The 15,452-nt window shown below is 37.3% G+C and overlaps 1 protein-coding gene across 1 annotated transcript in view; it reads right to left on the bottom strand.

Moving 5' to 3' along the window:
• Positions 1-928: 928 nt before the first annotated feature.
• The window catches only part of ME1 (malic enzyme 1), a 133,897-nt gene continuing 119,373 nt past the window's right edge, over positions 929-15,452 (bottom strand). Inside the window, exons 11-14 of the mRNA XM_081140896.1 lie at positions 15,234-15,376; positions 11,737-11,910; positions 6,005-6,103; positions 929-2,661 (exon numbers count right to left, since the gene is read on the bottom strand). Of these exons, the coding sequence (XP_080997022.1) occupies positions 2,491-2,661; positions 6,005-6,103; positions 11,737-11,910; positions 15,234-15,376 (587 nt within the window). The 3' untranslated portion in view covers positions 929-2,490. The remainder of the gene's footprint in view (positions 2,662-6,004; positions 6,104-11,736; positions 11,911-15,233; positions 15,377-15,452) is intronic.

Here is a 15,452-nt window from a genome sequence, read left to right on the forward strand (position 1 = left end):
TATCAGCCAAAACCCTCCCATCCTTAGATCATGCATTCCATCAATATTTTTAACCTCATGTTTGTGTTTTTGAGGTCCCAAAGATATTTTGCTGCAATAGTTTTTATTAGCTTTATATTTTACTGTTCATACTTAGGTCTTTAACCCATTTGAAGTCTAGCTTTTTATCTAGTATAGTTTTAATTTTGTATAGTATATGTATAGTATATAGTTTTAATTTTCTCCATGTGGTAGGCCAGTTTTCCTAATCCTTTTAACTACACACTCCATTCTTTATCTCTGATGGTTGTGCCACCTCTGTAACTCATATTCAGGGGGTCTCTGTGAGTTCCCTGTTCTATTCCATTGTTCTGTATGTTCTCATGACTGATGTGTATGTAAATACCTGGATATTAGAGGCTTAGTATGAACAAAATAATGTAAAATTTATCAATTATTTTTATATTGATTATATGCCGAAATGATAATATTCTGAAAAATGCTGGTTTAAATAAAATATATTAATATCCATTTCACTTTTCTTCTTTTTATGAGGCTACAGCACTCATACATGTGGCTCACTTTCTTCTGCTGGACAGTGCTGTTCTATTGCACTCTAGTAAAAAGAGAACAGACTAAGAAGAAAGATAAACAGATTTAAAGCCCACCTCCTTTGCTTTTTAGCTCTGTGGACTTGGCAAGTTACTCAAAATACCTACTTCATAAAGGAAATGTGGAAACTACATTAAATAAGATCATGTATGCAGAATACATGATACCTAGTAAGTAATCATCCAACACTGTTTCACTATCTTTCTCTGAGGACAAGGAAGTAGCCTAGTATATGGCATGTATTAAACTAAGTTCATACTGAAATTAGCTATCAGAATATTTTTAAATTCATAAAATACTGCCAAATGACCACCCATTAAGACCCAGCATTATTTTTAAATGCAACAACACTTTAATAGAAAAACAATTACTTTATCATTTTATTCACTGACTTTTTTCCATGTTTTAATCAATCTTTTGCATAGGTAAGTACATTTAGTTAGAGCTACAAGACAACATGGAAACACAAAAAATAGGCATTCTGGGTCTTTTTCAAAATAACTATATTGAGGAAATTCCTGACTCAATCTTACCTTCAGAAATACTCCTACCTCTTCTACTCACACTTACAACAATTTGTGTAATCTTCAACTTATGTAAACTTCCAATAAAATCATTTTATAGTACAGTTTACCTTGAACAGCTTTTTATACTCTTTAAAAGCATTACTTCAAAACTAGAAAATTATCCAAAAAATTCTACAAATAGATAGCAAATGTTATTATATCTGAGCTTACGAATTTAAAATTGTCTCCACTGGTTCAGTGATTAATTTCTAAAGTAAAACTTGAAATGAACATGAACTTCTTGGTTGTAACTACTAATGGTAATTAGAATATTTTAATATCTAATGTAAAGATAATTTCTGACATTGGGGAAGAGGTTACAAAATTTTCTCCAATTGCAGGCGAAATTGTGTTTACTGTAGCCACACGATGAGTTCTTGATTACCTGGGCGAACCAAGGGGACATTAGAGCAGGTCGCTCAAGTGGGAACCCAGCTTGTCTGGGAACTGTACTCTTGCTCCTGACTCTGGAGATCTTTGTCTTAAGATGTTGACTCTGCAGACAGCCCTTTCTAAAGGAGCTTACCTACTACTCTCTCCCCTCCACTCTTCCCACTGCTCAGGCTGTGCTGAACTGAAGGTACCTACCTCAGGACAGGAGCCACAGTCCTCAGAGGCCCAGTAGCAGCAGTGTGGAGCTGAAGGACAGGGCACTTAGTCAGGGGAAAGAAAGGTGCTGTTAGAAGGGATATCTGACAGAGGCAGTCACGGTGATAAGAAGATGTAACAATGGGGAAAGAATATTATAATCTAAGGTAGTCCAAGGCACTGTAAACAGCAATGATCTTTCTTAGAAATGTTAGAATTCAGTTGCACCAAAAGAACAAATATAGTCTGAATTGGAATAAAAATACCTGAGAAGTTAATTTCTCTAGGCAACAAAGTGTTGTTTCTGTTTTTAGCGAAAGTTCATCTATGCCTAAATATATTTCTGTCTTTTTATATATACATATATAAAAAGATTTTTAACAAAATGGTCAACAAAAGAATTATGGGTTTTAATTTTAATCGTATCAATTTATTACTAATTTTGGTCTTCCCCGTAGTTCCCTATATAAAAACAATGAGCTTCTCAGTAGTAGGTACAATAGCTTTTAAAGAGAACTTTGGGCAAAACAAGATCGAAATCATAAATAACCAGGAAGTAAATGAAGCAAAACTGTCTAGTGTGGTATTATCCTAAATATATTAATTTTCCCCATAACTTTTTAGATTGTTAAAGTAAAATGATCTTAATCTAGCATATTATAAATCATTATAAAAGATTCTAATCTTTAGAAATTATGAAAGATTTAAGATCTCATTAATGGAGTTAGAAATGTTAGCTATTCTGCTACTGGGCAGGTTTGGTCTGCATTTTCTGGGCCTCCATAGGCCAGGAATAACAATCAGGTAGAATCTGGTCATAATCAGTGCTATACATCTGAGAGCGGACAAACGCTTCCTTGTCTGAGGGTTCAGGATATACTGTGGCTGTCTTTTCTTGGTATGCATCTTTCACAATCTAGAAATAGAAAAAGGATATTAGTTACTTTAATGAACAGAGGTGATGGTGAGCACATGTCAGAAGTTTTTATCTGTTCCAAAGAATTAATATATAATTTATATCCTGTTTTCAAAAAAATTAAGCTGTATTATAATAAAAGCACACATACACAGAGAAGATACAAAATGAAAACGCAATTATAAATTATGTACCAAGAGGCGAATATGGTGTCAGCAACGAAGGAAAGTGTGGATAGTAGATATTTATTCCAGGGTGATCACACCAGGATTCCTCAGGTAAGAGTGGGAAATGTCTTGAAGTGACCTGACTGATAATCATCTTGAACTGCACATCGTCATATGCCTACTAAGTCTGAACTCAGACACATTGCAGTTTTAATAATCCCTATTCTGACCAAAGCCTCTTACAAAATCTCTGTATTTATCCCAGTCTCCTGACACTGCTCATCTAATCAACGGGACTCCACGGGCAGTTTCAATACTCCTTCCCACTATCACAGAGCCTCATTTCCATGTCTTTGTGCCACACTTGCCACTCTAGTCCCCAGGGGGGTAGCCTCAGTCCCGGCTTTCTCCAGCGATGCCCCACCGTTCCTAACCTTGCTTGGGCCTGTGTGGTTACACATTATGCTTTTACCCTCCTTTAAAAAATAAAACAAAAAAGCAACTTCCTCTCATATTTCCCACAGGCAATTTCAAACAGTTCCCCTTGTCAAGTCTCCATTTAACTCACCACTCTATGAGAAAATTCCAACTAATCTGATAAAACTATCTCAGTTTCCCTTTTCATCAACTCAGACTATCTCCTCTTTGTATTCAAACAACCTCTCTTCCCATATTTTCTTTGAGAAAATGGATTCCCCCTCTTATCAAAATGAATCACTCCATACATATGTACTCAAGTTCACTTCAGTTTCACTCAGGAGCTATTTGTATGCTAGACTTATTTGGATAGTCTGATTTTGAAGAACATTAGAATGATTAAGTATCTCTTCTCAATGTAAAATTAAGCATTTATGAAAAAAACATGGTTATAAAGACTGTGCTGCATTATAGAGAAATGTTTATGAAAAACTCAGAAAACAAAAGTATGTATACACCATACATTATTATAATGATGTTAGAAAAGAAAGCAAACAAATGAAAAAGGACTGGAAGCAAATGCACCAAAATGATACTAATACTTGTGTTAGAAAAGTAGAATTTTAGGCATTTTCCTCTTCTCTATTTTCCAAAGTGCCTATAATTATTACTTCTTGAATAGTTGTTTTTTTTTTTTAAGTATAATTCACACACCACAAAAATTCAACCTTTTTAAGTATACAATTCAATTATTTTTATAAGTTTACAGAGTTGTACAACTGTTACCACATCCAGTTTCAGAACATTTCCATCTCCCCCAAAAGACCCCTGTGCCTGTTTGTAACGGCTGTATTGATTTCCTAATAAAATGCACTGCTTCATTTCTGACATAGACTGTGTGGGGTTTCATTCCTGTTTCTGCTCCCAGGACACACTCTCTCAATGATCCTCTCTCTCTGTGAAAGCCTCACTCTCTCCTCCCTGTCAATGCCAAACTCAGGAAGAGTGGCTTAGACTGTGTTGCTTTCTTCATTCCCCCCGGCCTTCTTAACTTCTTGTATTACGGAAAGTACTTTTTGTAAAAGTTCCTGATGACTTCTTAAGTATAAAAAAAAGTTGCCAGCATTAAAACTAGTTTTTCTGACCAGGATTTGATTTTCTTAACCACAACTTCCATCCCATCCTGAAAATGTTGTCATCCTCTAATTTCTGACCCGCTGCTCAGTTCTGAGTCTTCTTAAAATCATGACTACTCTCTTCTTAACTGCTTGCTTTCTTCTGTCTTCTAGACAGAAAATAAACTATGTTCTATCCTTGGTTTTCTTTTCTTTCCATATTTGCTCTCTTGTAATCCCAACTACTGTTCAGTGTATTAACAATTCAAACTAGTTAAAAACTAGTAGACACACATTAGGAGATAATATGAGCATTCTTTCATAAATAAATAACCAAGCAGATTATCTAAATGTGTTTTGAAGGATTACTTAGTTTTTGAAGCATTTATGAGCAACAAGATGACATATGAATCCTAAATGGTGTTGTTTTGAAAAACTTGCTAATAGTTTTGATTTTCAACCACGAACAATTTTGCCTCTGAGAGAACACTTGGCAATGTTCTGGAAACATTTTTGGTTGTAACAACTGTGCAGAGGGTACTGGCATCAGTGGGAAAAGGCCAGCAGGGATGCTGCTAAGTATCCTACAATGCCCAGGACAGCCAACAAAAGAGTTATCCAGTCAAAATGTGCATGAGGTTGAGAAACCCTAGTTTAAACATATAACTATTATGGGCTGAGCTACGTCACCCCAAAATGTTGAACCCTTAGCTCCCAGTACCTCAGAGTGACTGTATTTGGAGATAGGGCCTTTAAGGGGTAATTAAATCAAAATGAGGCTGTTTGGGTGGGCCCTAACCTACATTGACTGGTGTTTTTATAAGAAGTGTAAATTTGAACATAGATACCATGGACGTGCATACACAGATGTTAGACCCCATGAGGACTCAGAGAAGGCAGTCACCTACAAGCCAAGGAGAGAGGGCTCCAAAGAAACTAGATGTGCCTACACCTGAAACTTAGATTTCTAGCCTCCAGAATTATGAGAAAATAAATTTGTTTTTAAATCACCCAGTCTGGTATTTTGTTATGGAAGCCCTAGTAAACTAATACAACTATATTGCCAAAATGTCCATTTCTCCCTCAGTTACAGAAAATTTCTCTGCCTCAGGTTCTTCTTGGCCAATTCCTTCAATAGTTCATCTGCCACCCCAAAAGCTGTGAGTGCTTTGCTGTCATTGTGTTGCCCTCTGCCCAGTGTTAGTTGTCATCTATAAGATGCCATATACTACGGAGACATGGATCCATACACCATGGAGACACGGATCCACACATCATGGAGACATGGATAAGGCAGGTGGTTTAGTCTAAATGTCACTCTACCACACCTACAATATTTTGGTGATTTTAATAATTGTGATACAGAAGATACTAACTAAAAAAAGGTAAAGTGGAAAAGACCTACATGTAAGGAAATTCTAATGAATTACTTAAATTATAGGAGAGAAAAAGACTGATAGGGATATTAATGATTCAGCCAATTTTTCCATTGTTATGGATCAAACAGAGTCCCTAAGCTCTGCCGAGGGACTGTGCCAATAGGTGACATATAAATTTCAAGAAAGTGAATTTTCAATACCGAAAAATGCATACTTAGCAATAGAAGGAAGGAAAAATAATGAGGTTCAACAAAAATAGTTTTACCTTTTCTGCGATTTTCAGAGAAATATCTCTAATGGTTTTCAAAGGAGGAAAAAGCCGGCCCTCTTCCAAGTGCTTATCTGATACTTGCTGAGCTATAACCTTAAAAAAAGAAAGACAAAAGTGCTTATACCTCACACCGCACAACATGGGGGTTACGAGGATACTAGGGGAATGGTCACATACATGGTCATGTACCGAAGCAGATCATATTAATGTGATCACCTACTTTCATTTCCCCCTTTATCAGTGGAAAAACTGAGCCCAGAGAGGCTTGGTGATTGGGGGACGGGGGTCACACAATTAGTGAAAAAGATGGGCACAGAAGTTCCTTAATCCAGTTCCTTTTCTACTGTACCATGAAAGGCCAGCAGCTCCCCCATTTGCAACACAAGAGAAACAGGAAAAGAGGAGTCAGGAAGTGAGAGGAGGACCACAGAATGATTAAAAAGGAGCCTGAGATCAGGAGGGAAGGTGTCCAGGACTGATGATGCCATTGCTCCCAGCTCACATATCTCACGCAGGAGGTGGAGCAAGAGGCTGAGAAACCCATTTCAGAATCACTTTGCAAGTAGGATTTTAATGTCACACAGATTCTGTGATTATCTGAACCACCTAACTTGCCTCAGCACTTGCTGCCCCCAACCATCCCCTATTTCTAAATCAAGCAGTGCATACTTAAACATTTGCTAAGAGGGCAAGTTGTATGTTAATTGTTCTTACCACAAGTTTTTGTATGTCAATCGTAACTTGGGTTTTAAAAAACAGAGACAAATTGGCATCATGTGCCTCCTGATGTGATGCCCTGAGAAGGAGATAATTACTAGGTATTCAGTGCTCCTCAAAAAACCATGTAACTTGAATTAAATCATGAGGAAACAATCAGGCCTAAGCTGAGGAACACTGTAAAAAACAACTGGCCTGTACTCCGCAATGTTAATGCCATAAAAGAAACAAAAGGCTGAAATATTCTTGCCAATTAAAAGACTATCCTCGACACTATGAAGGTCTTTTTAATGGATAATTTGCAAAATCTGAATTTGGACTGTGCATTAGATAATAGTATTATATCAATGCTAATGTTCCTGAACTGATAATGGTACACAGACCACATAAGAAAATGTCCCAAAATATTTAAGGTTAAAGGGGCATAATATCTGTAAGTTGCTCACAAATGGTTCAACAGTGAAATACTATGTATATATGCATATACACAAAATAGTGCTAAGTTATGTATTGAATGTGCCAGGGCACAGAGGTGGGCTCAGCACCTTGAAGTTCCCTCCGGTTCTAAGACTTTCAGTGGGGCGGATCTACCAGTGTATATAGCTGGGTCCTTATTTAATAGAACTGGGGATGCAGAGAGGAAATAGAAAACTTTCCTCAGTTGAGGTAATTTGAATAATCAAATACTTATCTTTTTCAGTATCTTTAATATTTTTTAGATTTTTTAAATCATGAAATCATTTCTGAAATATTGTTTTGCAGCCATCAGCAAATATGAAAGACATAGCACTACAGAGGGGTTTAAAAAGCAGCTCCTGCCTTTGAGAGATGGATAACTTAGTGAGGTATCAAGCCACAGGAAGAAAAAGAGAATACTACCGAAAGAGAAGACAGCCTAGGCCAAAGGGGAAATGTGAGTGTTAAGAAACCTAGAGAGCAGTGGAGGGAGCTGGAGCATGGAACTGAGAAAAGCTAGGAGTTAAACAAACAAACAGTAAAGGGGTGGGCGCTCCAGAAAGAACCAGAGTCAGACCAAACGCAGAGATGTATGAGCTGGACTCAGCAAATCCAAGTGTTCTGAGCAGGGGAGCAGAGGATCTGCGTAGAGAAATAAGGATTGGAGCATCATCAGTGCAAATTAAGGAATTTGGATTAAGTCCTATGGGTGACTGAGGACTTCTGAACACAGATATCTAGGCAGGGGTTGGGGACAGAGTGAGACAAATTTCTAAGCCTCATTTTTCTCTTTGGTGATACAAGGTCAATAACAGTTCCTAATCCATAGGATTAAATGAAATAAATGCCAGTAAAGAATTTACCCCACTGTCTGGGGAAGTAAATGTACAATAAATCTTAGCTATTTCATTTCTTAAAGGACAGGCAGCCAGCATGGCAGAGAGGAAGTAAAATCGCTTTTGGGGTCATATCTAGTTCTACAACATTCTAGCTGATTAGCTACTTGATTTGGAGGCAGGTTATATAATCAAATAATTTCAAATGTTTTCCATTGTTTATATGAGATAATATGTATATTGCTCCTATCACCATTTGCACCTTGCTGGGATTCAACATCATTGTATTTTCCCCTAGAATATTACACAATATTATTTTAAAGAGACTGGGGACAGTCAGAAGATGGCTGAATATTGGCTCAAAACTATTTGCTGCTTTGACAAGCCACTGGTGTCTCTCTATCTAATGACATTGTGGCTGCTTTCAAATAATCTCTTTTCATTTTATTCCGACAATGTTATAGTAGATGCATTTTCAGTTATTCAGTGACACAGAAGAATTGAAGTTTCCTCCAGATGCTACTGTCTGTGGTCATCAGTTCTAGTGCCCTCTGGGAGATATCAGAACAGGGCAGGGAGAGGTGAGTGAGAGGACACAAAGCAGGTGATTCAAGGGGAGTGGTATGGGGACAGGAAGCCACGGTGTGCCCCTGAATGTGGACAGGCTGCTGTACAAACGCCAAGCCAGGAGGGCTGACCCGGAACGCATTGGGTGCTCTCATCAAAGGCCCTGATGACTGTCTAGAGTTCTAGAAAAGCCAAAGATCTCTGTGTAATATAAAACTGTCCAGGAATAGTCTTCGGCACTGGTGCTAATTCATGAGATTTCCAGTTTCGTCAGACATCTAACTAGTATTTTTATAATAGTTCAGTTATTTGAAATTGCCAAATGAGAAATTCACCTAGATCTTGTACGTGTTACTTTCATTAACTACAAATATAATCTAGATGAAAAGGACTTTCTTCGTTTTAGGGTCCTCTAGCAGTGAGTCTATGTGGTATTGTATTTATTCTTCTTGCTCAGATATATGACTCTTCTATTGATTTCAATTCAATAAGTATTTACTCAGTTTCTGCTATGCACTTTAGCATCATGCTAGGTACTACTGGTATTTTGAAAGACATATATGGAAAACTCTTTTTTAAAAAGATAATTTACAGTTTATTTATAAGGCAACACATAATTGTTTACATGAAGCTCTCAAGGGCATAATACAACTGGGAGTGAAATTTGAATGCTGCTGTTTGATGGAGATCTTAGCCACAGCTAAGGAGAAAGACCAAGAGGAGCCAGAGTGGCCACAACTGAGGGCGGGCGACGGCAGCGGCCTGAAGGGAAGGCTTAGGTGAGTGGGGAATAATTGTCAGAGTTTTCCAGGCAGGATAATAGACAGACAGGAGATAACAGATGGAGCAGTTACGTGGCGGTGCGTCTGCATGGGGACCTGGGGTGAGGGAGAATGAAGAGGACGTCCGGCTCCTAAGCCTGGTGGCCACTCAGAAAGGGCACCACTAACACAAGTGCAAATACTGAGGGCAGGGCCACACAGGTGCATCTACACATCTTGTGTTTAAGCTCAGCAGGACATTTCTGTGGAAATGCCTATAAGGCAACTGGAGATGTGGTGAAGATTATAACAGAAATGCACAGGTCTGACCACATTTTGAATGGAGATAATGGAAACACGAGGATGGATGAGATCTCTCAAAGTAAAGAGAAAGGGAAGACAAAGGACGAAAGATGCTCACAGCTAAGAAAGGCCCGGGATAGAGACAGTGAAAACAGGAGACGGCCGGAGGCAGGAATACTGTGTGCAAGCCTAAGGGAAACACGGAAAGGCCAAAAGATTTAGCCAGAGAGATCACAAGCTGTGGTAAGGATAACACTACTGACATCAACATATTTTATTTATTTTTCTTCATAGTGTTTTGGTATCACTTTTCCTGGATAGTAAAGAGAAAATTTCTTTTTTCATGAAATTTGTCACTAGAGGGTGCTGGAGTTATTTAGGACAGAAAACACTAGCTACTATGAGTAAAAGATCATTTTTTTTCTTATGATGTATCTGCTATAAAATACAAAGATTACACTTTCCTTAATGTAACAACTTTGAAAAGCTCTTTTAGTAATTAGACATCTATTTTTGTTTAATAGGACTTTTTGAGTTAAAGAAACTCTGAGCATCAGCTGCAGTGCTTTTAATGCAGTGACAGAAAAGGACGAAGCAGAACATTATAGCTTCCCGACACTTGTTCTCACATAATGACACCAAGAGCTAAACACTGGGGTTATACTCCTTTAGATCACACCAATACCATAAGAATTTGTTAGTATTCTTATTGAATATTCATCAATTGTTATTTGGTTCATATCAGAATGTTGTACAGTGGTTTAAAGAGAAGAAATTCACTCAAATTTTCATTCATGGATCGCATCGTCTTCGAACACAGTATCAACTAGATGAATATTCCGATTATCAAAAGCTCATGATTTCACATCTGTATGTCCAATCATCATGTCATCCTCCTGAGGCTTGGGGGCGAGAGGAAGTTCATGTTACCTCTATGCTGTAAGTAATAAAGTCCTCTGTCTCTAAGAGTTTTGTAACTTTTGCCGGAATTTATGAAACTGGTGGGCTAATTTGTCAGCTTGCAAATAGGGTAAAATTTCAGAGCTTTCACAGTTCTTAACAGCAGCTTAGCAGAGCTGCCCCAGTGGGTCTCCTCTGTGATATTCTCAGACTCTTTCCTGAAGGCCCACGCTAGAACCCACTTCTGTCCTTTCAATGACATTGTAAACACCTAATTCCCTGTTTTAATTTCCTTTCTGCTTAAAATACTAGAGTGGTTATGCACTGGTTGGGATGCTCAGTTGGTTGGAGTGTCGTCCAAATACCAAAAAGGTGGGAAGTTCAATTCCTGATCAGGGAACATACAGGAGGCAACCAATCGATGTTCTCTGTCACATCAATGTTTCTGTCTCTCTCTCTCTCTGACCCTTCTTCTCTCTCTAAAGTCAATAAAAACATATCCTTGAGTGAGGATTAAAAAAAACACTAGAGTGGTTTCTGTTTCCCACACTGAACTCTGAATGAATAAACACTTTTCCAAATCAGGCTCTCATTCTAAATCTTCAAAATGCCATTAATATTTCTCTGGTAGAGAAATATTTACCACTTAATCTATGAATTGGAAACAAAATTTTTAATTGTCTCACTACTGGCACAGAAGTTGACTGTAAGTATGAAGACAAAAAAGGGTTCCATTTATGAAACTAAAACACAGTTGTTCTCTGCTGGCTACTGAAGAACAGTCTTTGACTCAATATGAACCTGCTTCCCGCCCCCTATTCTCCACTGGGAAAGACTTTCTCTTCCTCAGCTGCACCATCTAGGGAGTGAGCTGAGATTGTGCTGGATAAAGAAAGCATCAGCCCAGCCAGGTGTGGCTCAGCAGTTGAGCATCGACCTAGGATCCAGGCGATCAGGGTTCGATTCCCGGTCAGGGCACATGCCCTGGTTGTGGGCTGCAGCCGATCAATGACTCTCTCATCATTGATGTTTCTATCTCTCTCTCTCCCTCTCCTTTCCTCTCTCTGAAATCAATAAAGATATATTTAAAAGAAAAAAACTTTAAAAAAGAAAGAAAGCATTAGACAACCACACGGAACTCATTTGGTATTTGATAGCCTGGTGAGCTTAGAGTATTTTACAGTACCTCAGCAGTAGCAAGGAAAACTTTGTCTGTGATGTGCTTCAATCCACACGCCACAACCCCAAGAGCCACTCCAGGAAACACATAGGAATTGTTGCCTTGGCCAGGATACAGGGTCTGTCCATTTGGAAGAGTGACAGGATCAAAAGGACTGCCGCTGGCAAAAATGGCACGCCCCTACAACACAGGCACAGTTTGAAAATGAAGTAGGATATCTTAAACAGATGTATCAGCAGAACTACCCATATGAGTATTTAGAAAGAAATCTAATTTTTCATTAACTCCCTAGTAAGTCTGGGCGAGTGGTTACGACGTTGGCAATAAGTTCTTGAGAGGGTGATTATTACTGTTCTCTGTCTTACTCTCTACTCCTAGGAGAAGTGTGCAAAGCACAAGACACCCAAGAGCCTGGTACCACTCTATTCTCTGCAGTGGTCCAACCTCTAGGCCTGACAACCATCTCTATATAGGCTTCCAATTATAGACTTCTGAAGATAAAAATGATAAATTAATATTGGAGTATTGGAAAGAATGACATTTTAGGTTAGAGTTTAGAGACATTTCAACATAATTACACGGATAAATTTTATATGTTTCTACATTGTGAAGAACTACACAGAAAATCATGTAGGAAGAAAACCCACCAGAAGAAGTGGGATTAACAAATAAAATGAAATTATCAATAATCATCAAAAACTGTATTTTTTCCTAGTCTTCATATTTTATCACAGTGTTTTTGAGTAACCTCATGTATTACATGTGCTGAGATGGCATTAACTGAGGGCCTGCTGGGTGCTGCCAATACTGCTGACCAAAAGGAAAGCATCTGTCTGGTCTGTAAGGGGGAAGGTGGAGATATAGTTAAAGTATTCTGGGTTCTAAAACAGGAATAGGAAATCCATGACAAGTAAAGCATCATAATCTGAGAAATGCACTTGAAAAGTCTAAAGCACCAAATCCCGAAAGCATAGTTTAAATGATGATAGACGGATGGGTTATAACTTTCATCCCTCTTACATCCAAAGCACTGATTTTCAACCTCTGTATCTCATGGCACAAATAAACGAATTACTAAAATTCTACAGCACACCAAAAATACATATATTTTGCCAATCTGACAAAAAAATAGGTATAATTTTGATTGATTTACAAAAATAATAATAATAGTAATTTTTGCTCCAAAGCAACTTTGGCTATTGTGCTGGCTGTTGTGATTTTTTTATTTGACAATCTAAGGCAGAAGAGGTCAGTACCCCTGACTAAATAGTCAGGTATTGTTTTAAAAAATTTTTAATTGAATTTATTGGGGATGAAACCTAAAATTATATAGGTTTCAGGTATAAAATTCTATAATACATCGTCTGTATATTGTACTGCATGTACATCACCCTAAGTCAAGTCTCCTTCCGTCACTATTTATCCCCCCATATCCCCTCTTCTACTTCCCCACAATCCCCTTTCCCTCTGGTAATCACAATACTATAATCTGTGTCTGTGAGATTTTTTTTCCTTCTTAATCTGGTCACCTTTTTCACCCAGCCCTGAAACCTCCCTCCCCTCTGACAACTGTCAGTCTGTCCTCTAAGTATTGCATGTTTTAAAAATTCTTGTGGTGCACCAGTTGAAAATCACTGATTTAGAGTCTAAATCCATTATGATAGTAATAATATTAACTTATTCATTTTTAACCAATATCATAGTATATCTTTTTTATAAAGGTAAAGTTGTATAATGGTTCAAACTATTCAGGATATAAAAAGATTAAAACACATGAGAAAAAAAATAAAATTCCCATCTAGGTGTCTATAAGATACTATTATGTGTTACACAAGATTAGGTTTTATTTTCAGAAAAGTCTGATACCTTCAGCTCTGTTTAGCAGATAAAATGTTTTACGACAAGTAACTTCCTAATGCAACTAAATTATTATTTGATATATATGCGATAAATATTTATATATATTATTTGATATATACATATACCTTTGAAAATTTATAGAAAGAGACTTTCAATATTATACTCATGCTTCTTTAACTTCCTCCCCTCCTTCACTCCCACTCCTCCTGCCCATCATTCTATAATCATCATATTTTATGGAGGAATGGCATTACATAAATGACAGCTACATAAATATCCTCATATATATGAAATGCTAGTAGGAAGAAGAAAATCTCCCCATACCATTTTTGTTATAGTTTTTCACGGTTCCATAAATTTTGTGTTTTGCATTTGTAACCTCTCTTATCAACTTCACCTGTACCTGCAGCAGTGGAGACTCACATCCAGCAACAGGTAGACCTTCCTTTGTTCTGTAACCCTTTGGCTGAACCAGTGTTTAAATTTTCAGCCTCAAGTGACTTTCAATTTTATGTATAACAACATAGAACATTGAGCAAGATCATAAGAAAGAGTTCAGGCCATTTGTATCAAACACATTCAAACTTAAACATGCAACTATGTAAATTTAGCTGATTTTGTTTATGGCTATCACAGCTGAGTTTATAAACTCTTGAGGCCTACCAAGATACACCATAGCAAAATGATTATTAAACACTTAAAGTGCCTACTATGTGCAATGCTAAAATTTTGTTATTGCTCAGAGAGGTTTTTTTCCTCCTTTAAGGATTTAAGGACTATTGATGAGGTAAATTCCCCAATCTAGAGATGAGATAAAAATTTAAATTTCTGAGGACACTGAGGCCATCCCAAATAAGAGAGATAATAATAGAGTAGCTCCTTGTCAACACTGCATCAATTCTAGTTATAAGCATTTAAGGATCTAATACTAAAGAAGTGAGGCCATCAAGGTCTGATTTATGTAGTGACATGACTTTGTGTCACGTTTATCTTTTCTAGTTCACTTTGGATTTATTTCCAAAATAAAAGTGTTAGATATCTATGACTCAATTCTTATTTTTTTTAATGACCCTTTCAAATCTTTGAAGGGAAAAAGGCTCTTGTCAACATATCAAATATATATTAATAAAACCCAGTATAAATAAGTCACTTTTTGGAAACAGTCAAGTACTGATGCTTTGAGGACTCCCATCCCAACCTGGCTGGATGTCAAAATGGCTGGCCAGATGCTCCACCCACGGCGTCAAAACCCAAACCCAGGATTTTGTAAAGCAAAAATAAGACTGTGGCTTTTATACTGTGTGCTTCCATGTTTCAGAATAGCTAGTTAAAAGCTATTTTAACAGGCATCTAGAATCAAACTTATTCTTTTTTAACTTTTATGTTTAAACCTTAGATAATTCCAAATCACTTGAGGAAAATTATCAAGAAAACATTACAAAGCTTATTTTGTTTTATTGAAGAAGAGGATTTTTTACAACAGTCTAGAAAATAGTTCTTATCCCTTCTGACCTGTTCACTATTTTTTCAATCTTGGTTGTATAATTTTTAAAAGTTAAGTGGTAAGCTCTGTTGATATCCTGGGCTTCCCTATAATGAATCAAAATTTGACAATTAAAATATCAGTTATAATTGTGCTTTACCTTGGTTGCTTTATAGCATTGCTCTGCAGTACATTCTGCTTTACTGGTTGGATTACTCAAAGCAAAAATAATAGGCCGTTCGTTGAAGGCAGCCATGTCTTTAAGGATTTGTTCTGAGAATGCGCCACCAATTGCAGCAACTCCTAAAGTAGAAATGAGAAACCAGTGAATAGGACTATCATTCGTTAATTAATCCCAGAAGCCCATGCCCCAAAACAG

The sequence above is a fragment of the Miniopterus schreibersii genome (genome assembly GCF_964146895.1).
Source record: "Miniopterus schreibersii genome assembly, chromosome: 6".
In the NCBI taxonomy this organism is placed as follows: domain Eukaryota; kingdom Metazoa; phylum Chordata; class Mammalia; order Chiroptera; family Miniopteridae; genus Miniopterus; species Miniopterus schreibersii.